At 36.5% G+C, this 24,482-nt stretch overlaps 1 protein-coding gene across 4 annotated transcripts in view; it reads left to right on the top strand.

The window, feature by feature from the left end:
• LOC311302647 (uncharacterized protein) overlaps nucleotides 1-17,605 on the top strand; it is an 80,040-nt gene extending 62,435 nt beyond the window's left edge. The window contains exons 1-6 of one of the 4 annotated variants that reach the window (XR_014629628.1): nucleotides 6,974-7,108; nucleotides 7,948-8,280; nucleotides 10,912-11,069; nucleotides 11,417-11,468; nucleotides 16,090-16,150; nucleotides 16,261-17,605. Coding sequence is in view for 2 of the 4 variants with exons in the window: in XM_084428654.1 (XP_084284780.1) it covers nucleotides 8,019-8,280; nucleotides 10,912-11,069; nucleotides 16,090-16,150; nucleotides 16,261-16,304 (525 nt within the window). In the remaining 2 variants the exon portion in view is untranslated. The other 3 variants (XR_014629629.1, XM_084428653.1, XM_084428654.1) reach the window with 3 other exon arrangements.
• Nucleotides 17,606-24,482: the final 6,877 nt, after the last annotated feature.

Genomic DNA, 24,482 nt, shown 5'->3' with positions numbered 1-24,482 from the left:
AAATGACAGAAAATATACGTATATGTGTTGGTTAGGAAAATAGTATTTTGGGACAAAATATTACTATAGAAGTACTATAAGACTACTATAGAAATACTATAGCGGCTCTAGGATATTATAGAGGTATTACAGAACATAACATAGCCTGCTGCTGTGATGTTCTGTATAGCCTCTCTATAATATTTTTAAGCTGCAATAGTAGTCTTCTCGTACTTATGTAGTATGTCCCAAATTACTATAGTATTCCTATAAGATTACTATAATATTTTGTCCCAAAATACTATAAATATGAAAACAATAATAATAAAAAACATTTATTTTGTCCCAAAATACTATAAGATTCCTTAGTACTTTTTAGTAAGGGTATCCCCACCGAATCGGCTTCATTAGCCTACCACTTACGGTTTGCAAAGATACAATTATAAAATTACTGCAAAACTTTAATCTATTAATATTTATGTTCTATTATGCATTTTCCTTGTTATATGACTAACAGAAATTCATGAAATAATATATGCTCGCTTGTCTATAGGCAGATACACAGTAATTAGATATAAGTAATAAGATAGTTATTCAAATGTTGATTTTGAAATTAGTAAACATCACCATATATATGATTTGGAATTTTTTTTATAAATGAACATTTCTAAAGACAGTTAATATTTTACACTGTGAACGTTTCAATGGCAAGAAAAAAAAACTATGAATGTCCTATTACAGGCGGAAAGGTACAAAAAAGATGTGCAATCCAGCAAGTGCACACATGAACTAATAACACCTACTAAAATGGATTTTGCCATTGACTGGCGCTAACGATTCCAGCAGCTTTCAGTCCATAATGGCGGATTCGCCTCCGCAGCGCCATCTACAGACTGTTACCCATAACACAACAGAGTTTCGCCTCTTGGGCTTCTATACTCTTTATACTCTTTGATATAACCATAACGGCTGGTTTCAGTCACGTGACGCTGGATCTGAACGAAAACGCGTTGTGGAAACGTGTTGAGGTAGGCTAGTGCTTTTAGAGAGAGATGTTTACATTTCCTTAAGTAGCTAAAGCAAACACACAGTATGATAAAACCCACATTAAGTGCACATAGCCTACATTTTACACTCTAAAAAATGCTGGGTTGTTTTAACCCAATTTTGGGTCAAATATGGACAAAGCCAAATGTTGGGTTAAAAATGTAATGTAAAAATGTAACCCAACGGCTGGGTTTGTCCATATTTGACCCAAAGTCAGGTTGTGTGTGACTTGACCCAAAGTCAAGTGTAGCCTAGTCCAAATCATTAAGCTATTTTAAGAAACATGTAGCCTATATTAAGATATAAATAAGATTATTAGATCATCTCATTTATAAGAAACAACTCAAACCAGAATCTACATTCAAACCATATGGGAAAAGTTTTTAATGTGGGTTTTATCATGCATGACGTTGGAAATAATCAAAATATTTGAGTGAGAGTGCAGTTCAACTTTTAGAGAGATTTACATAAGACACATTTATAATAGGCATATCTGTATATGTGTGTGTGTTCACACCATAGTCTGTAAAAAAAAAAAAAGTTCACATAGGCTATTTCCAATATCCCCTACTAGTGGACGGACGTAAAAACGGTCGGTTATTTATTTCCCATCCACATACCCAGAGAAAGAGCCTTTCTCTCTATGGCTTCCTATTACACTCACTGTGGTTATCCTACCGCCCTTTTCTGACTGCAGTCTTTTGTGTGGGTGTGTTATTCCTCCTGTTCCTGTGTGTGAGCCGTGAGGGTGATATAACCCCTCCTCCTGTCCCTGTGTTTTTTTTCCTCCTGTCCCTTTGTGGGTGTTATTCCTCCTGATATATAACCCCTCCTCTCACTACATGCAAGACAGCGCTTCTGCATTAACTTCAGTCTGAGACAGCAAAGCATGCCGAACTCCAATACAAGTAAGTAATCACATCATTCTTATAATGTATAGCCTACTTATTAAAACTTTCAATACATTATTGTAAAAAATAAAACCATAAATATAGAGCGATGTTTAATGTTTTTCTGCAAAACATAGAACTATTTTGACCAACAATTGAAATATTACAACTTTAAAACGTGAACTGTTTAACAACCCTATTGTTTTATAGGCTATTATTTGCTCATGCCATTATTATTCATAAAGCCTGCGTTTAAAAAACAGCAACAAGAAAGTTGATGGGGGGGAAACCATAAGGTTTTGTTATTGTCATGTTGTTGTTTATAATAATCAGAGCTGAGTGAAAGGAGATTTGCTATTGTTTGGTGGAATTTTGATTTTGTGACTGTTTCGAAGAACCAACGCTATTTGCATACCACAAAAAACTACTATTTTCCATAAATTCAACTGATAACATACATTGGGGGTTAAAATAAGCCTAAGTCAGAAATTAACAGTTGTATATTTTATTAAATAACCTTAAAGACCCACTCCGATGAAAATCATGTTTTTCTAGGTGTTAACATGTTCTTGTGGCATTTTTCTGATGTTAGAGGACATATATTGAGAAAAATAAGCTCAAAGTTGTATTTCTGAGTATTTCTGCATTCAAATGGCTGTAAATCAGTAGCAGGCGCTAAAATGCCAGCTAAAATAGACTGGAGTTGTGACGTAGTAACTCCACTGGGTGGGGCCAAAAGCTCATACTCCCTCCGAAGGGACACTTCACCCATTTGCATTAAGCTTTGTATTGTTAGAAACCCAGTCATATATTATAATAAACGTGGATTTTTCATTTAATTTTCGTTACCATGCAATAATTCACCACTTCGAAAGAAATACAAATGAGGAGTAATTCACTAATGAGTTCGCCAACTAACTAACGTTAGACATTTTGTGTGAAATGAATTTCAAGCTCTGGTGGGTGGGAGCTAGCCTTATAGACGGATGTGTGATTCAGTTGCTGTTCTGGATTAGTGGGAGTGGCTTGCACAGCTGTGCAATGTGGTGCATTGTGGGAGTTGTTGTCTTTCATACAAATGCGTCCTGAAGTTACTTTCTTTCTTTCCTCGGTCAAGAAGGCACCAAATTCAAAATTTATTTTACATTTCGACTACATATATGACCCACTTTCAATAAAGATCAATGTTCCCATGGGTGAAATGCTCCTTTAACAAAGATGAATACATGCTGCAGCAACAACAATATTCTCAGCAACGTTAATATTCCTCATTGTTATAGCTAATGCATTAAATAATATAGCCTATACCTTATAAGTGACTTTCGATATCAGGCATGATGTGAGAGAGCGATATAAAGATAGTAGCATGCAAATGGCGCTATAATAACTAACAGTTGTAGAATGGCAAGCCGTTTTAGCTAGCGTTACTCGTCGTAATTGCATTTTTACTAGTAAGAATTAAAATTATAGAGCTCTCTAATTCAATTGCTACTAGTAAGAATTACAATTGGAGAGCTCTCTAATTCAATTATTACTAGTAACAATAACAATTAGAGAGCTCTACAATTCAATTATTACTAGTAAGAATGCAATTACAGAGCTCTCTAATTGAATTTTTACTAGTAAAAAAACGAATTAAAGATATGTATAATTGCAGAGCTCTGTAATTGAATTAAAGAGCTCTGCAATTGCATTCTTACTAGTAACAACTGAATTAGAGAGCTCCCTAATTGTAATTCTTACTAGTAACAATTCAATTTATAGAGCTCCGTAATTAAAAATGAATGGAAGTCAATGGAGACATATGACTAGTAAAAATTAATTTGTAGAGCTCTCTAATTGGAATTCTTACTAGTAAAAATGCAATTACGACGAGTAACGCTGGGTACAATTTAAGCTAAAACGGCTTGCCATATTGTAGGTTAGGGTAGAGTGGGGGAAAACGCCCCCCTTAAGGAAAATGTGACATTACAGTGAAACAAAACATAAATGTGACTAGAATTGCCATCCCGGTTTTGAGTGACTATGGCAGGAGTTATTCACCAAATATAAAAATTGCTCAGCCTTCATAATTAATTAGCATTTTGACTGAAAATATTTTTGTACAAAGGGGGCGTTTTGCCCCAGCGGTGGGGTAAAACGCCCCCCAAGGTGGGGTAAAATGCCCCCTTTCTTACAAACCAGTTTGCTTGATAGATCAACAGCAAAATTAACAGACAATAGTTTTTAATCTCTAAAAGTAAAAGGCAAGTAATGTATAAACATGTATATATATTAATATTTATTTCAGCAATGTCCAAAATAGCCAAATTTAACTACCTTCCATCAATGAGCTAACTTTGCTAGCAAGCTAGCTAGTTAATGTTCACTTGAGGTAATTTTTTCATGTTTTGTTCAAATATTTTGATTTTACCACCTAGTTATACTGCATTAAGTGTAAAACAAAGGATTTGATAGACAGAAATATTTTATTATAGTAATTATGATAGAGAGAAACTATGCTCCCAGGGGGGCGTTTTACCCCTCAGCATAGGGGGCGTTTTACCCCACAAGCTATGACTTTTTTTTAAAATGTTTAATTTTTTTTATATAATTATATTCCTTAAAAATAACATATGATCTCAAACTACAGACTTCACTATTCATCTATCATACATCACTGCGATATCCTGCAGAACAATATTCTCTTAAACACTTATTTACTAATATCTGAAAATTATAGCATTTACCATGTAATCCTCTTCTCTTCAAATATGTCGCTGGTGTCAGCTTCTCCATAGAGATTTGTATATCCCCGTTATCAACGTAGTGCATAGCAACAGTAAAAACCTATATTGACTACTTTTACTGGTTATTTTGGGAAAAACAGGTGGGGGGCGTTTTACCCCAGGGGGGCGTTTTCCCCCACTCTACCCTATTTGTCACTGTTCCTGTCCAGGCTCTTCAGTGTGGAGTGTTTGTCCATCAGTGTCCTGCTGTCTGTCTGCTCTCTGGAAGATGATGAGGACTTCTGTTTGTTCCTCTGAGGGTATGATTATTCTTTAAACAACATATTATTCATTTATTAACACACTCGTGCTCAAAACATGAGTTTAGTGTCATTTGTTTCTGAATGAAGATCTGCACTGAAATAATAGAGTGTGTTTAAGTTGATGTTCATCTTTTGTAGAAATGGATCAGTCTCTGGATGTTCCTCTCTCTGTAGAGGAGACCCGAGCAGAACCGGCCCAGAGTTCAGTGCGGCCATGTTCATTCACACACGAGGAAGAGTGTGTGTGAGCGATGATGATGATGATGAAGAACAGCAGCTTTGAGGGTCGAGACACACGAATGAACTAGAAATTCATATTTTCTTGACTTTGTATTAGTCAAAACTAACACAATAGTTTCTGTGATCACTCATTTAATGATGATTACAGAAAGATTTCCTTTTTTTATTCAAAATGTTCATGCATTTAAAATGTCACTGTTTAGATCTGGGTTTCCCAAATTTGTAAAACTAAAATGTAAAACTAAAATGAATCTTATATAGCCTAATAGAAACCTTCTAAATAAAGCACTTATTAAAATGATGTCAGTGCTTTATTGTGTTCATGCTGTCTGTGGATGTGATGAGATACTGTATTAAAATATTTGCATAAATGTGTAATTAATTTCTTATCAATGTCTATCACTAGCCTATATTCAATATATATATTTGTCCTATAGGCCTACTTGGATATTTTCCCACAGCTTTGACTGGTGTTTTCTGCTCTGGGGTGCGTTTCCCGAAAGCATCGTTGGCCAACTATGGTCGCAAGTTCATGGTAACGACGGAACTTGCGACCATAGTTGGCCAACGATGCTTTCGGGAAACGCACCCCTGACTGGTTAAATAACGCACTAATCAACTTCACTCTGCCAGAGTAATAAATCATAAATGTTAAATACAGAATTGCTTCCTGAGTTGACAAATCATGAGAGATCTCACCAGTTTTGTTCAAAAGGTTTCTCGGATAATTAACCCGAGATAATTCGCCTCATCGTCACCAGAGATCACGTACAAGGAAGCAGAAGCAGGCGCGCTGAGCAGAATGCAGTGATCGAGCTGTTGCGAGATAAATCAAGTTCATCGCTCGTTTTGTTGGCAGCATCTTGAGATTACTGATGTAATATAGAGTGCGTGAATACAAAGCAAGTGTATTTTGTCAGTTCTTCCTCTTTAATATGCTAATTGTTTCATGCCGCGATTCAGATTCATCCAGCGCCATATGAATGTATTCACTCAATTTACAAGTGCAATATGCCAAGGTTTTAGAGTGTTATTTCGCGATTAAAGAGTAAGCTACCAGTTTATTATAGTTTAAATATGTTAGTATATCTATCAATGAGCTAATGTCGCCATCTTGTGGCAAACATAGAATGGCTATCCTATCCTATTTATTTGACTAGTATTAAAGGCTCTAAATTGTTAAATTCATATCTGTAAAGATGATTATCATACAACTACTACACAAACAAACATGTTCATGTGAAATGTTGTCTCATGAAATTTGATGAGACAAATTCTTTTTGAGAGTATTATTCTAGAACAATTGAGACAACATTGAACATGAACATGTTTGTGTAGTAAAAAAGGGTTGTTGTTTAGAACTAATATTTTGAAGCTAATATTTTAGAACTATGAAACTGAATTTTCTCTAGAAATTGACTTTTTAAGTTTTTATTCATTTCCATGAGTTGCCCAGGCCTTGCTATAATCTGCCAATGATGGAACATTAAAATACCTTAATAAACTGATCAGCAATTTAGTTTGTAAAAGCTGCTGATGCTGATTATTCCAGTTATTCAAATATGTTGAATCCATTCACTAAAGGATTCATTCAGTGACTTTCTGTATTTTACAGTTCATTACACCACTAGGTGGAGATCAATGACTGTGTTTTTGTCAAGATTTGTGTGTGTGTGTGTGTGTGTGTGTGTGTGTGTGTGTGTGTGTGTGTGACACCCAAAAAGTGAGTCACTCAAAGTGCACCAATCATGTGCGTTTCTGAAAGCGAACATGGCTCAAAGCCAACTATAGTCGTTATGTTACACAGAGAGAGTCAGCAGGAGGAACTGGAGTCCATTACTGGAGGCTGTTTTCTGCCGCCATGATTCAGCCTGTTCGACTATCGCTCTTTTCTCTTTGGCAACATTATTCAGTGTCGCAAGTAAGTAAATTATTTTAACATTCGACAGTATTAAATGTGTGTTGGTTTAGCCTACACACAATAAATAGACTATTACATGTGTAATAAAAATAAAAAGCTTTTTTTCAGCAATCTTGATATTTGTAATAATTGTGTTTATAATTATAATTGTAATTACACAAGATCAAATTATTGGAGTAACATTAATGATATATTTTTGTATATGTGCCTGTTTGGGTTGCCAAAATGCGCGGAATTATAGGCCATACTTTTAACCTACTTTTTTTGACATATTGCATATTTAAATTAAATGTTTGTATTAAAATACTTTACCTAATTTATATCCTTCCATTGGTAAAACTGCTTAACGAGACTGTATGAAGATGTTTGTGAAGGCTGGGCACTAGAAAGATTTTGAGCTCCTTTATGAAAACAGACTTTTTGATTACTAGCCTATATACAGTGATTTAAAATACCAGAGGAGGGGTTAGTAAAAATATACTATTTTTAACCACGATTTAAACCAAAATTAAATGATGATGAAGGCTCATGATCGCAAAAGATAGACAGAATGAGGAGGGTTTTATGTGTGGCGTTGAATGCACTGCATCTTCACTGTTTGAGTCGCTGACCAGAAATGAGCAAGAGTGCGGAAGTACAGAGCGCATTTAGGCCACGCCCCCACACTCCGTGACATAGACAGCTGCAAAACGAGGAAACCCACACCTAGTAAGCTTTGGTGGGTTATTTTGAGGAATGAGATTTGGGGTTACTGGACGAATGCTTGTTTTTAATGTCAGTTCATCGCTCGTTGTTAAAGCATTGATTGTCATCCTAAACACTTTCTTTCTGTTTAACAGTCGATGCTTTACTTGCTGATGGGCCGAAGTTCGAGGCAAACCATGGAGAAAACGTTACACTGCCATTCCCGATGGAGAAAGCGGAGAAAGCCAATAGATTGAGGATCATTTTTAAAGAAGAAACTACTAAAAGCTTATCTTTGATCGCACAGAAGTGTGTCCCTCATGAAGGATGTACTGTTGTGGACACACCTGGAGTCTCAGTGCTAGTTGGAGGAGAAAGCGTGCGCGTAACCATTCAGAACGTGAACATCTCCAGATCAGGACTCTATAAAGCACAAGCTTGGTTTGGAAACAACGTGTCTGAGGTGACTGCCACACTTGTTGTCAACAGTGAGTATATTACTATAACGTCTTTTTGCATGTAATGTACTAGAATATATATATATATATATTATTCATCATTTGAGGAAGAACGGATATATGTATGTATGTATATGTATGTATGTGTGTGTGTGTGTGTGTGTGTGTGTGTATTACTGAGGTATTCTATATATGTATATGTATGTATGTATGTGTGTGTGTGTGTGTGTGTGTGTGTATTACTGAGGTATTCTATATATGTATATGTATGTGTGTGTGTGTGTGTGTGTGTGTGTGTGTGTGTATTACTGAGGTATTCTATATATGTATATGTATGTATGTATGTATGTATGTGTGTGTGTGTGTGTGTGTGTGTGTATTACTGAGGTATTCTATTCTTCATCAAGGTTTTCAGCCAGTAAACAGGATGGTTTAAGTTATCGGTCAGGACACAGGAATAAAGACGAGGAGATGTAATTTCTTCTATTAACTGTATTGAGCTCCAGCAGTACTCATCAGAACATTCCAATATCCAGTATTGTCATTATAGTCTGATAGAAAAGCAAATAATTACCAACCAGTAACTCAATGAAACAAACAACAGCTCAACCCATGTGAAGAACGACTCACTCACACAATGAAACACTCATAGAACACAGCTTTTACATTTTAAGAAACATTTTACATCTTCCCTATATATATATATATATATATATATATATATATATATATATATATATATATATATATATAAAGCATGTATTTAAAATAGAAATCTTTGTAACAAAATACACTACCGTTCAAACGTTTGTGGGCGGCATTTCTTTCTTTCTTTTAATTTTTTTTTCATTAATGCTACTCAGCAAGGATATTAAATTGATAAAAAGTGATAGTAAATATTTAGATTGTTAGAAAAGATTTCTATTTTGAATATTGTTTAAACATATTGATAATAAATCAGCATACTAGAATGATTTCTGAAGGATCATGTGACACTGAAGAGTAATGATGGAGTAATGATGCTGAAAATTCAGCTTTGATCACAGGAATAAATTATATTTTAAATTATATTAAAATAGACATCCATTATTTTAAATTGTAATAATAATTTTTCTGTATTTTTGATCAAATAAAAGCAGGCTTGATGAGCATAAGAGTCTTCTTTCAAAAACATAAAATAAACAAAAATAGTAAGGTTTCCAAACTCTGTGTGTGTGTGTGTGTGTGTGTGTGTGTGTATATATATATATATATACACACACACATACACTCACCTAAAGGATTATTAGGAACACCTGTTCAATTTCTCATTAATGCAATTATCTAATCAACCAATCACATGGCAATTTTCACGCACAACCATTTCTAGGGTTTACAAAGAATGGTGTGAAAAGGGAAAAACATCCAGTATGCGGCAGTCCTGTGGGCGAAAATGCCTTGTTGATGCTAGAGGTCAGAGGAGAATGGGCCGACTGATTCAAGCTGATAGATGAGCAACTTTGACTGAAATAACCACTTGTTACAACCGAGGTATGCAGCAAAGCATTTGTGAAGCCACAACACGCACAACCTTGAGGCGGATGGGCTACAACAGCAGAAGACCCCACTGGGTACCACTCATCTCCACTACAAATAGGAAAAAGAGGCTACAATTTGCACGAGCTCACCAAAATTGGACAGTTGAAGACTGGAAAAATGTTGCCTGGTCTGATGAGTCTCGATTTCTGTTGAGACATTCAGATGGTAGAGTCAGAATCTGGTGTAAACAGAATGAGAACATGGATCCATCATGCCTTGTTACCACTGTGCAGGCTGGTGGTGGTGGTGTAATGGTGTGGGGGATGTTTTCTTGGCACACTTTAGGCCCCTTAGTGCCAATTGGGCATCGTTTAAATGCCACGGCCTACCTGAGCATTGTTTCTGACCATGTCCATCCCTTTATGACCACCATGTACCCATCCTCTGATGGCTACTTCCAGCAGGATAATGCACCATGTCACAAAGCTCGAATCATTTCAAATTGGTTTCTTGAACATGACAATGAGTTCACTGTACTAAAATGGCCCCCACAGTCACCAGATCTCAACCCAATAGAGCATCTTTGGGATGTGGTGGAACGGGAGCTTCGTGCCCTGGATGTGCATCCCACAAATCTCCATCAACTGCAAGATGCTATCCTATCAATATGGGCCAACATTTCTAAAGAATGCTTTCAGCATCTTGTTGAATCAATGCCACGTAGAATTAAGGCAGTTCTGAAGGTGAAATGGGGTCAAACACAGTATTAGTATGGTGTTCCTAATAATCCTTTAGGTGAGTGTATATATACATACACACACACACACACACATACATACACACACACACACACACACACACACAGTAATTATTTGAGACTGTGAATCCAAACAGTCAGGCACATACTTTTTGAAAAATCCTCTGTTGAAAACAATTATAAGTGATAACATTCAGGTAATGTAAATAATTAAATGTTTAATGAATTGGAAAAGAAGAAAATCATTTCTGCAAACACACAGATCTTTAATTTATTTAAAGAAAGAGTAAAGGCTTGACTTTTGGCAGATTGTGAGGAATTTGTGGTACTTTGGACTTAATGTTTATGATTCTCTTAATCGTTTCTGTTCCTGTTGTCTCTTCCAGAAGCTCCAGTTTCCTCCAGTCCAGCTCCTCCACACTCCTCCTCCAGCCCAACACCTCCCAGCTCCTCTGACCTACACTGGCTTTATCCTTTAATAACTGCAGTCTTCATCATCATCATCATCATCTTGGTTTTTTGCTGCTTCTGTAGAAGGAGGAGGGCAAGTATTACTTACATTTATTCTTTTATTTATGGATATATGCATTATCTTGTGTTCTAATAATCTGAGTCTGTATTCATCAAAATCTTTCGGCTAAAAGTTTTTATTAACATTGAAATTTAGGAGCAGCTCTTAAAAATGAAGGCGTTTCGCTCCTAATTTTAGATCTCATACATTTTTAATCTACGAGTAATTCAAACATTTTAACACTAAAAGTAGCAGCTGAACCCAGAACGGTTTAGACATCGCCCTCAGGACTTCTGTATCACTAAAGACTGATTCGATCTGATCATTTGGATCTTCATAACAGTTTAACAAACTTTCCTTTTGGTATCTTCACTTTAAAGGCCCTCGATGGTCCAATTCCTCAGATATGGAGATCTTAATGCGGCTTTATGAGTAAATTGGTCAATTACACACATTTCAGTGGTCAAAAACCCAATGTGGGTCACTTTGCATAAAGCTAATACTTTTTTCTTTTAAAGGTGCAGTGTGTGATTTTTAGCGGCATCTAGTGGTGAGATTTGCGAATTGCAATCGGTCAATAATTCGCGGCCTTTCCTTGAAATTACAAACTCGAATGAGAGTGGCCGACGTAGGAAGCCGCGTCTTTTTCTGCTGCTTCTCATTCAAGTTAGTGATGAAACGCGCTCTGTAGCGCTGTCTGTTCGCTGTCGGCTACGGTAGAAACATGACGTCACGATATGGCGACCTTCATAGAAGGGGTGGCCGCGGTTATGTACATATAAATGACTCATTCTAAGGTAATAAAAACATAACGGTTCATTAAGTAAGGTCTTTATACACCACTGAAAACATAGTTATGGATCTTATATTGCATTTCTGTCAATAGATCCTCAGAAATATCACACATTGCACCTTTAAAGAGGAATATTTAGAAAAATCCTATTATAAATGAGATTAATCAATAATTCAGCAACAAAAGTTACTCTAAAATCATGACTGCACAGTAATGGTATAAAATCTAAACATTTAGTGAAAAACATTATTTAGTGGGAAACGAAAGTAGAGAACTAAATCTCAGGGTTTTTCCTGGGTCAAAATTGGTCTTCGGTGGTGGCTGACCGACATGGTCATCCACACACAGCAAAGAGTACCCTAGTACCCACATGATCCGCAAGCCCAATATTGACAATAAATGTTAAATTTAAAATAAATACAAAGAAACAGGTTGTGTTTTTTTTTTTTTAAGGTAATTTACTACACATTGTCATAGGCCTATACATACTGTGGATTATTAAGGCTAAATTTTACTAAACACTCTTGCTAAATTAGGTAAGCACACTTACTTTATCATTTCAGATTAGGGGTGGGAATCTCTAGGCACCTCACGATTCGATTCGATCACGATTCAGAGGGTATCGATTATTAAAGTTTTTTTTTTTTTACTTGGGTACTTTTAAAGCAAAGTATTTATGATGACCCATAACGAACTTACTTCCATCTTCCTATATTAATTTTATTAATAAAACAAATGGAAGTGATTTGAACATTGCAAAGAACCAACATGAAAATACATGTGTGCCTGTACTAGCAGTGTACTTGTAGTAAATTAATACAAACTTCAGCATATTCTGAATCTCTAGCATTTAATAATAGACTTCTAACCAACATCCTCTGGTTATTTCCAATGAGCAATATAATCCTTCAGACAAAAAACATTTTGCTGTAGCAAATTCACAAACAGTTTTCGTTCAAAAATATAGAATTATGTACCAGCAGCTCTCATATAATGCTTGTGGACTTATGCATATTCTGAACATACAAAGCCTCTCTTATTCACAACTAAATAATAAAGAGTTATGATTTGAAATGTTTGCTGTATACCACAATCAAAAACAGCTTATACAAAAAAAGTGAATGAACATCTGCAGAGAACACAGTCAAAATGTAACTTTTTGTGACTGGCATTGCACATATTGCAGGGCAGTAGCAATGTAAGTATAACAGATCGGTTTACAGTATATTGATGTGAAAACTAAATAGGCTACTGAAAGCAGCTTTCATACAAAAAATACTAAATAGGTAACAATGAAATTGCCAATTTTCCATACGCTAGCTTTTAATGAAGAGGGTGCCGTTCGAATTTGGCGCTCAGCCATCATGCGTCTGTTATGTGCGCGAGTCTGTTATGTGCGCGAGTCTGTTATGTGCGCGCCACAGACTGCACGCGCACTGCACGTCCGCTAGAGTTCCGCCTTTTGCGTTCCGTCATTATGTTTTTTTAGAGATTTGATTTTTTTGACATTTGTGAATCGATTCAGAATCGTCCACGTCCGCATCGCGATGCATATAAGAATCCGCGCGGTGCTGTGATCGTTCTCTCCGTCACTCCGTCAGTAGCCTGCTTCACTCAAATAAAGCTTTGGCGGGACAAAAAATCGTTTTGGCGGCCGCCAAAAAAATTTCAATGTAGGAAAAACCCTGAATCTGATATGTTACACATTGTTCTTAGTATTGTTGTAAAATAACAATAACAAAATTATAAATATATGTATTAATAAAGAACCCTCTGTTAATTGCCAGGTATCCCCCTTTTTAAGTAAAAAGCAGACTATGCACACATCTGATCAGGGGCCGGTTGCATAAAAATAGCCCTTATTTTAAGACTGTGTTGAGTCAAGGGACAATCAGTATTACTTTCTAATATCAAATTAGACCAATCTACGTTTTTATATTACTGACTTAACAGTCATAAAGAAAAAATGTGATGACTAAATTGTAAGACTAGTCTTAACCGATTATGCAACCGGCCCCTGTTCTGTGTTTTTTTGTTGCTACAAGAGAGGAAATGCACCACGGATCGGGGTTTCCCTCTGTCATGATGTTAGCAGCAAACACAGTGAGGCATAAAGGCAGGACACTGAGGTCTGAGGCTAAACAATCTGACATTTGACACTAAACCTCACAAGAATATATATAGTATATATAGGCTATAATGCTCCATTTATTCATTACTGTTTATGCTGATTATTTAATTAAAAAAAAAGAATATATTCCAACATTCACTTAAACACACAAAGTTCTGTAAGCTTTCACACAAGTATTATAGACCTGCATTAATAATTCAGTTTGTTTGCGCCCCTAAAAATAGTTAGCAGAATCCGCCACTGGCTTCTAGTCATTGTGTTTCCCTCCATCAGAACAACTGCACACAACACACACCTCTGAGTGCCAAAAACAGAAGAAATTCAGAAGTTTACATGTCTTTAATTCAAGAAGTGTTAAAGATATCTTCATATCCTCTTAGATTCTTGTTCTTATGAAACCTTTTTTTTTGGGGGGAATCTTCTTTAAGGTTCTATATTTAATCTCATAGATATTGGGGTGTCAATGTGGGAACGTGTGGTTACGATAATGCATATTTTTTATACTCTTGCTAGCTTCAGCTAATAAAATGAACAATCCCATCTTCCAAATATCCCTAAAACTGTTGCAAATAAAGATTCTTATACATACATGTTTGAGAGCAAGGTAATGTGCCTCATCTTAACCTTAACCTAATCTTCTGTGGGTTTCTGACCTCAGAGAAGTGTGTTTGTTTTATGTAATTCTGTTCATAGAGGGAAACCAGATCCATTTCTAGTTTCATTCAGCAATGTTTATTCTTCCTCTTTAAATGCAATAAGTATCAGCTGTGTGCAAAGTGAACCACATTTGGTTCTTGACCATTGAAAATGGGTAAAATAAAATTCAACCATTTGAACATGGAGCTGCTTTGAGATCTCCATATCTCTGGCATTGAACTATATAGGGCCTTTAAAATGAAGATGTCAAAAGGAAAGTTTATTAAAGGGCCCCTATTATGCTATTTTAAAGTTTCCTAATGTTGTTCTGGAGTCTCCTACAACATGTCTACATGCATCAAAGGTAAAAAAAATGGTTTAATTTCCTCATAATATACATTTGCACATCATCACATTTTCAATGATTCTCAAACGACTCGTCAGATGAATCAATCTCTCTAAATCCCTCCTTTCCGCGATATACTCTGCTCTGATACACTACTCAGTTTGAGGGACATTATGAGATGTTGCAACTGTAATTCCTCACCATCAGCATTAACAAGAGCATGTACATCAACAAACTGATTATTTTGCTTGTGCTAATTTATGTACAGAGTATTTTTCTAATATATTGTGGTGAATACGTGGAAACTGTATCAATAACAGTGCATGTATGCAATGTATACATTAGCCGAGCTCTAGCGTGAATGATCTGATGTAACATAAACATTGGTAAAACAAATATTTCCTCAAAGTAGTGAGAACAACAGACAATCTGCATTAATAGACACAGTTATAGGTAATAGTGGTCCACAACTGATTAGCAGAAGTATTTCAGTGAGACAGTAATAACGTGAGTTAGCCAGTTAGCAGGAGACCTAACACCTTCACATTGTAGATCACAGCGTCTTCTGGACATGATGCTCTCCAGTGTCCACAGGAATCAGCTGTTGGTTTGAGGTTCAAGTTTTCCCTGGTGTCTGCGAGCGCAATAAGTGGGCGGGCAATATGATAATGTTTCGTCTTGACATCACAACGAAACGGCTTATGATTCGTTTGAAAAAAGATTCATTTAATTGACTCCGAGTCGACTCTTACTTTTGAAAGACAATAACTTTATATACGGTGCACTTTCAGATTTAAAACTTTGCAGGATGTTTTCATTCACTTAGAGCTGTGTTACACACTACATGAAAGCTCATTTTCAAAAATCCATAATTTGGGCCCTTTAATGCCGCTTTATGAGTAAATTGGTCAATTTCACACATTTTAGTGGTCAAAAAACAAATTTGAGTCACTTTGCATAAAGCTAATACTTTTTTCTTTTAAAGAGGAATATTTAAAAACAAATTATTCTGGCTTTCATCACTATTTATGTTTGTCTTTCTACAGTCATAGCAAGTGTGTAAATCGTACCTTTTTATTTGGTTTACGTGACGTCTTGTAATTGTGTGTGTGTGTGTGTGTGTGTGTGTGTGTATGTGTGTGTGTAGGCTGTCAGAAACAGTCAGAATCAGATGATGAAGGAGCCAGAGAAACTCCAGCTGTCTCCAGGTATGAAGCTCTTCACTGTTTGATGCATCACATGACTTTTCCATTATTAGGATATTTCTCTTTGCCATGTTGTTCCTCACTAAGGACAGTTTCTGCTGTTTTCTTCACAGATCCAGTGTCTCCACAGAAAGAATTGGAAAAGATGATTGTGTAGCCGTCGCCATGAACGGTTGTGGAGAACATCTTGAAGCTCTTCTCACGTCTTCTTAAAACACTTGAACACTTTAACCTTCTTCAAATTATCAGTCCAACATGTTTAGTCAGTTTGACAGTGATAAACATTGCGATGGACGGCACCAAAAACATGTTGAAATAGATCTCCAGCATTAAGCGTTGCAGTGCAGTGTTGCCCTTCTGCTTGCTCTGTCTCCTGTAGTGTGTTTCTGTGATTTTGTCTCATGAATGTTAAAGCCCCAATGAAGTGTCTTGTATCGCACAGCTTTGATGTGTTGATGTAATTTCCTCTGAAACAGGAAGCTGAGGCGGGACTTATTGAATGGCTCCTCCCCCTTTTCAAATAGCCAATAGCGTTTAGTTTACAGCACCACTGAAGCGAATCTGAGCGCTGATGATATGCTGGATTCAATAGTAGAGATGTGAATAAATTCTAGCCATTTCATTCTTAACCAGCGTATAGTTAGAAAACGGAATAAAACTCGAGCGTTTGAGCAACCGAACTGTTGCGATGAGACGTATGTTGTGTCTGTTGTGGGATTGATGTAGCCTATCAGAGATGAACAAAAGCTTCGACAGCAGATCTTCAATCAGATCCACACATTATGATTTATGTTAGGATACGCGTATACTTGCAGTCTTTATAAAGGGAAAATAATTGGTGTGAATTTGGTTATCGAGATTCTCACACGGATAAAGCACAGTCTCTTTACACAAGCATCGCGTGACGGCACTTTCTTTCAGAAAAACTGGCTTGTGGTTACAGAGATAAAGTGTGTTATATTGAAGTGTGTTATATGAAGAGGATGTTATATTTGAGTGAATTTCTCTGAGAACATTCATCTCACAGCTTTAACAGTCTGGATGTCCTAAAGAGCAGATTCAGAGCTTTCCAGACCAAATGTTTTGAAAACTCCCTCAGTCTTTAAATTGACTGAATTATCAAATGTAGCACTCTTATGGAAATATGATCATATTTTGTAAGATCATTCAATGGGTGACTGATCTTTTTCTTGCTCCAAAACTCCATATGAGATTAGACATGCTGAATCTTAGTGCTTTTAAATCCTTGCTTAAAACTCACTTTTTTAGACTTGCTTTTATGTGATTTTGTAGTATATTGTATATTTTGTATGTTTAGTTTATTGTTTTGATGTTTTTATTTCTCTTGTAATTTATGTATTTACTTTTTACCTTTATTATATGCTTTTCTGTATAAAGTGCCTTGAGAAGCAACATTTAAAGGTGCTATATAAAATAAAGTTTGATATTATTATTAAATCTGACTCATTTTCAAATGGTTTGTCATAAAGCAACATCTCTTATGTGGTTTCTAATCAGAATATGACTTTCTGTTACGAAACAGGGCATTGATTTCATAATTCATACATGACCTCTGTGAAGACATCAGGACTTAAATTATGTTTATCAGGCATTCTGGGAGACGCAACAAGTGAAATTATATATCAACATTTTTACAAAAATATTCCCAATTATTACATTTTTACTCCCGTTATTAAACGTTATGTTGCCCCAATAACATATTAATATGCAAATAATATACATTGTGTTGAATGGCACTACACATTTATGGCTATTTTACCCACATATTGCATAAAGTAAAATGGTATATCAATTAATTCCGTTATATCTTTCATAGTTTGGAATCATCTTTATACAAAGTTTGGGGGTGAGAGAAAAAGTTTAATATGAAAATTGATTGGTGAATGAAAAAAAATACATATAATTTATGCCTATTTATGTATTTTCATTTTCTTAATAAATGGGTCCTGTTGTCCTCTACACAGGACATAGCATAACAGGAATAAAATATATTTTTTTCAAAAATGTCTATTCAATTTGTTTCTTCTCCAAACAATGTAATGAAAAACTAAATTTGCAACAACAACAAAAAAAATATACATATTCTGGTTCTCCAGATAATAGAGTGGAAGTGTTCTTGTCCCCATTTACCACAATGAAGAGTTCATGTCAGTCTCGTGCACTTGCTAAAGCACTTCTTCTACCAGACCAGATCTTGTGGTTCGTGCACTTGCTAAAGCAGATCTTCTACCAGACCAGATCTTGTGGTTTGTGCACTTGCTAAAGCACTTCTTCTACCAGACCAGATCTTGTGGTTTGTGCACTTGCTAAAGCACTTCTTCTACCAGACCAGATCTTGTGGTTCGTGCACTTGCTAAAGCACTTCTTCTACCAGACCAGATCTTGTGGTTCGTGCACTTGCTAAAGCACTTCTTCTACCAGACCAGATCTTGTGGTTTGTGCACTTGCTAAAGCACTTCTTCTACCAGACCAGATCTTGTGGTTTGTGCACTTGCTAAAGCAGATCTTCTACCAGACCAGATCTTGTGGTTTGTGCACTTGCTAAAGCACTTCTTCTACCAGACCAGATCTTGTGGTTTGTGCACTTGCTAAAGCAGATCATCTACCAGACCAGATCTTGTGGTTTGTGCACTTGCTAAAGCACTTCTTCAACCGGATACCAGACGTTGTAGTTTGTGCACTTGCTAAAGCCGATCTTCTACCAGACCAGATCTTGTGGTTTGTGCACTTGCTAAAGCAGATCTTCTACCAGACCAGATCTTGTGGTTTGTGCACTTGCTAAAGCACTTCTTCAACCGGATACCAGACGTTGTAGTTAGAGGTGAAGTGGGCAATTCTGTCAGTTCTGTGTATGCAACTGTTTTTGTGGGGTATTTCCAAAAACCAAGACCACATAAAAAAAATAAAAACACTGAGCCATTATAAAGTTTTACAAATGTACTATAATTCATGATAAATGTTTTTATTTCCTATATAACAGTAATAGCAATAGCTATAATTTAATTTTTACATTAATATTTCTTAGAAGACATCGAAACATAGGCACTTAACCAGCGCTGGCTGGCCAATAGACCCCAGACCACAGTTTATTTATTCATACATAAATCATGTATACAAACTGTCAGTATTTGTGTATTTGAAATATTAAATGCACCCAGTATATTTGAAAAAATATGATAGAAATTTTAAATTCAAATCTGTGCTGCGTACCAATAATTCGCCTACTTAAACTACGCCCTAAAAGTATGTCATGTTCAAAGATAGATAGACTAACAAAGAGAGATTCAAACAAATAACATATCCATAACAGGGTAGAATTTACTGACTGTGCTGAAGAGTAATATTCAGAGGTTTTTGAAGGAGAGAAAAAGAGGAAGAGCACAACGCTAAAAGCCCTGTTGGTTCTCATGGTTACCAACTATTGAAGCTGACTGAATATGGCACAGACACCTAAGATATTTTTAACCAGCCTCCACTTAAACAATGTTGTTGTCTATCTATCTCACTCTTTCTCAGTATTTCACATTAGTTCACTGCTGTTAACGTTACCGACGACTCGCCTGGATGAGCTACTGTGGTTTAGCAAAGAGTTAAAATGCTTTTAAACAATCATCCGTCAGTGTCAGTGTTCTTCTGCTGCTCTCCATCAAAATATCGTTCCTGAAACCCCGCGGTCGGATATCAGCCATAACCTTATTTACTGTATATGGTCATAACTTATATCTTCATTCAGAAACAAATGAGTGTGTTAATAAATGAATAATATGTAATTACAGACACTGATATCAGTCATAACAGCATTAGTGACAATGACTTATGACTAAAGTAGTGTCACTCCACACACAGTCATTTGTTTCTGAATGAAGATATAAGTTATGAACATATACAGTAAAAAAAGTTATGGCTGATATCCGACTGCGGGATTCCAGGAACGATATTTTGATTAAAAATTCTTACATATTGTACCTTTGAGGAAAAAACTTGATCCATCAGGAAACTGTAGGGAACTCCATTAGGCAGGCTAACAGATACCGTTGCAGTCAGACTAAATTCAGTTATAGACTTTATTCACGAGTTCACGCTTATATAGACCAATAATCAGTGCGGATTAGAACCTGTAAACTTTGAAACGCTTGGCAAAACCACTAGACCATTAAAGTGCACAAACAAATATTGCGGATCTATGCATATTCATTCATTCATTTAAAAATGCAGAAAATTTTGTGTGATGGGGGTTAGTGAGGGGACAGTATAAAACCATTACGTCTATGGAGAGTCCCCATAAAACATGAAGCACAACATTGCTTGGTCTGTTGAAAGGAGAGGACTGTTTGATGAAGATGAAACTCTTGTCATCTCAGTCTCATCAGCTGGACTGAAAGAAGGTTCAGTGCACTTATGACACTAAAACATGGCTCAGAACAACAACGGCACAAGGGTCACTGAACAGTATTTCTGTGTGCCAGGCCCAACAGGACCATCTGGAAAGTATTCAAGGTCAAGGTATTTTATTGTCATTCTGTATGTTGACACATGAGAACGAAATATGTACTGGGGACCAGCAGCGTAAAGTATTGATGTGAAAAAAATGTTAACCGTTCATTTCTGTTAAAGGGATAGTTCCTTTTGACAGGCCTTTTCTAAAGCCATGATTGTTTGGTGTTCAGAAAAGCAGTGTGTGTGTGTGTGTGTGTGAGAGGCTCTGATGAATTAGAGTGGTATTTTGATATTGTGTTTAAAAAAGGAAATCAAGATACTTCCTGTTAGATTCCTGTTGTGTGTTACATAGAGAATTGTGTGTTGTTGTTTGCAAAAAGTGTTTTAGGAAATTGAAAACTGTGTCAAAAGACCAAGAATTAGAGTATGGTTTCGCAGATTTGCAGTGGTAATGTGTTTCAGATTTGTAGTGTGGTAATGTGTTTCAGATTTGCAGACGGACATTTTGCTATAATATTTAAGAGACATTGCTTAGACTTCAAATAAATATAAAAATGCATGTTTGCTTAAATATGATTGGTTAGGGAAAGTTGTCAGTGTGGAACTGTGATGAGATGGGGAATGAGTTTTTATATTTTGTGTAGAATGTATTTTAGATCTATTGCTCACATTAAATAAAACAATTGTACAAATTAACCTAAAAATACTCTCCCAGTCTAAAATGTTAGTGTGTGTTAACACAGTCTGATGGCTATAACTAATCAATGACAGTTCCCTATTTATTATGTTTTTACTAGTTGTAATATTGTATAATTAGTTTAGATGTAATTCAGTATTAATCTTTCCTCCCCTCCATCTTCTAGATGTATATCCAAGTCCAGGTGAGAGGCGCCAGTGCAGCAAATGCCAAGAGTTTCCCTGAGACCCTCCAGGGACGAGCCAGGAGAAGCTCCGCAGCGACTGTACAAATCTCATCCCTGCAGAATACTCGCAATCGAAAGATCCATCTTACTGTTTAGCTTAGGCATTTTTCCCTCCCCGATGCTCCTGGGACTGTTTTCACCTCATTCGAGGGTTATCGTACTGAACCAAACGGCCTGGAAACTGTCCAGAAACGGCCTGTATGAACCTACTCACAAAATGTTTTTGTACTTTTTCAGACTTGGAGCAAAATGTATTTTTATGTGACTTCTTTTCAGGTTTGTGGAGATTTTGATGTAACATACCCTTTGTAACTCTGTGAGCCTTTTCGTTGATTTGCTGATACAGCAGCTCATATTTACATGCATGAAATGTTCCTTTCATGTCGCCTTAACTGCTGTGAATATTGTACTGTATTTCTCATCACTTTTTCAATAAAGACCTCATCTGTCAAACAACTGTCCAAGTTACTGAGGGACAAAAGGGGAGAATGTGTGTTCTGAGTAAACAATAAAAGCGATGTCCAGTACCTTGTTTGAGTGCCGTGACCCATTTATTTCCACAGTGTATTTTTGCTCACTTTAGTACAGCTCAGTCCATAGATCTTAATGGGTAAGTTTTTCTTATAGTTTCTTCTTGTATAAATGCTGCCTGTAACGCTGCCTCTCTGACAGTCAAAAACTGTTTGCTTCCCCTCTCACACATCTGCCACTCATCATCTGTCTTACCTTAATGCCTTGCCTGTGATAATGCCCCTTACTTCTATCATACTTCTATCTCCTATTAAGTGAGATCACATTGTATGGTCACTTGTTCCTAATATGAACTGTTTCACATGAAACCTCAAATGCTAGACATTGATTGCATGAGGTTAAGTTTGTCTGAATGAGTGTGTAAATGGCACCCTGTGCCCTTTTGTAGTGTGTATAGCCTACTATTTCTCATCAAACTGTGATAACTGTGATTAAATTCAGTATTATATAGCCTACGTCTTCCATATGTTGCCACCCCTCAAAAATTCCAACACGATCTCATGAAAGCGCGTATCTATACCACGAATTTAATTTCTCGCCACCCCATAAATATTTTTCTAGATCCGCCCTGAATGAAAACATTTGAACTCTTTAATGCTGTTAAACTGAATGTAGGAAGCAAACTATCCACAACTTACAACAACAGTGGAATATGTGTGGAATTGCGTGTGAAAGTTAAGTTGCGTTCCTTGCTATCGCCTAATGTGTGTGTATAACACTGGTCTGGTAACGTGAGTGAGTCACCGTGCAGGTGCAGTGCGAGTCACACACTTACAGTTCACACACAGTCAAAGATCACTTTCTATTGGCTGATTCATTGTAAGAGAGCGGAAGCGTAATCTTGTGCGGTTTGTACGCATAGACAAATATGTTTGTACGGCAGATTCTGCTTGTTGGGCGAGGCTCTCTCTTACAATCAGCCAATAGAAAGTGATCTTAGAAAGGGAACGTTTCCCTGTGGGTTGGGATTCGGAATATAAACCAACACGGTGAAGAAACTCATCCAGGGTTTCCACTTCGAGCTGACTTCTTGAGCAAAAGATGAAAACCAGTGTCGCTGTCAACTTGGCACTTTTTTCAGGTAGGTAAACTATAGGGTGACCGGGAGCTTTGTCCCGCAAAACGTAATCCGTGTCCCGCATTTCACTATGTCTGTATTATTTAAGTTTAAATAGCGATAGGTTATATTCTATTTATATTGAGTGAAAATTGATATAGATTCTATTTAGCTACACTATGTAAAATATCAGTATTTTCTTTGCAATTGGCTAAATGTAGAAGGCCTAAATAATGTTAGATGGTAGCTATAGATAGTGGAAGATAGGCTACTGTTTGCACCAGTGTTGTTATACATGAAATGGTATGCAATAATAACAGTGTAAATTATTATATTTATTAAACTTATTAAATGGATAACGATAAACACTTTAGGCTATTATTTTACACTTCATTTCCACTTTTCGCATATTTACATTTTTCATATTCTTCCTTTTTATTAAAAGCAAATGGCTTTTCGGGCTGATATGGGAAAGGGAGTAGAGCGAGTTCGGCAAAAGGCGGATTTGAACTCATGGTCGATTTAGCCTACATCAAAAGTTTCCTCTACGAGCCTTAAGCTAGGTTTACTCCACTGCGGCTGTGGCGAGAGATGGTAAGGCGGAGAGAAAGATGATGACTAAAATGAGCGGCAATAAAACTCACATTAAGATACTCAAAGTCTTAACTGTAGCCAACTACGCCACCTACCGTAACATTGTGGAGCCTACACTATGCACGTTAACGGAAGTAAACTGTATTTAAGTAAACGTATTCCTCATTCTAATACAGTGGTTCTGATTTGCAGTTCTGGTTGTTGCTGGGTCGAAGATCGAGGCGATCGATGGACAGAATGTTACAATATCCTTCGACATCGATGAAGTGGAGAAAGCAGATGAAGTGAGAATAACTTTTAAAGAAGACAAGAAGGAATATGCTGTTCTTATTGTGCAGAAGCCTTGGGTCTATGATGATCCTCCCAGACCTGGAGTTTCACTGATAGTTGCAAAAGGACGTTTATCTGTAATCATTCAGAATGTGGACATCTCCAGATCAGGACTCTATAAAGCAGAAGCCTACACTGGAGGGAAAGTGTGTGAGGTGACTGCTACACTTGTTGTCAACAGTGAGTATATTACTATAATATCTGTTTGCCTGTAATGTGCAGAATCAGGTTGATGTGATGGTCAGGATAAGAGTCATTTGATTTGCAGTTTTTAACCGTCTAACAGTTTCTGTTCGTGTCTCTTCCAGAAGCTCCAGTTTCCTCCAGTCCAGCTCCTCCACACTCCTCCTCCAGCCCAACACCTCTCAGCTCCTCTGACCTACACTGGATAGTTATAGTTATAGTTATTGTTATAGTTATAGTTATAGTTATTGTCGTCTCG

Source organism: Rutilus rutilus, assembly GCF_951802725.1.
Source record: "Rutilus rutilus genome assembly, chromosome: 13".
In the NCBI taxonomy this organism is placed as follows: Eukaryota; Metazoa; Chordata; class Actinopteri; order Cypriniformes; family Leuciscidae; genus Rutilus; species Rutilus rutilus.
The sequence above is the reverse complement of the archived record's forward strand: the minus strand, read 5'-3'. Positions and strand labels throughout refer to the sequence as shown.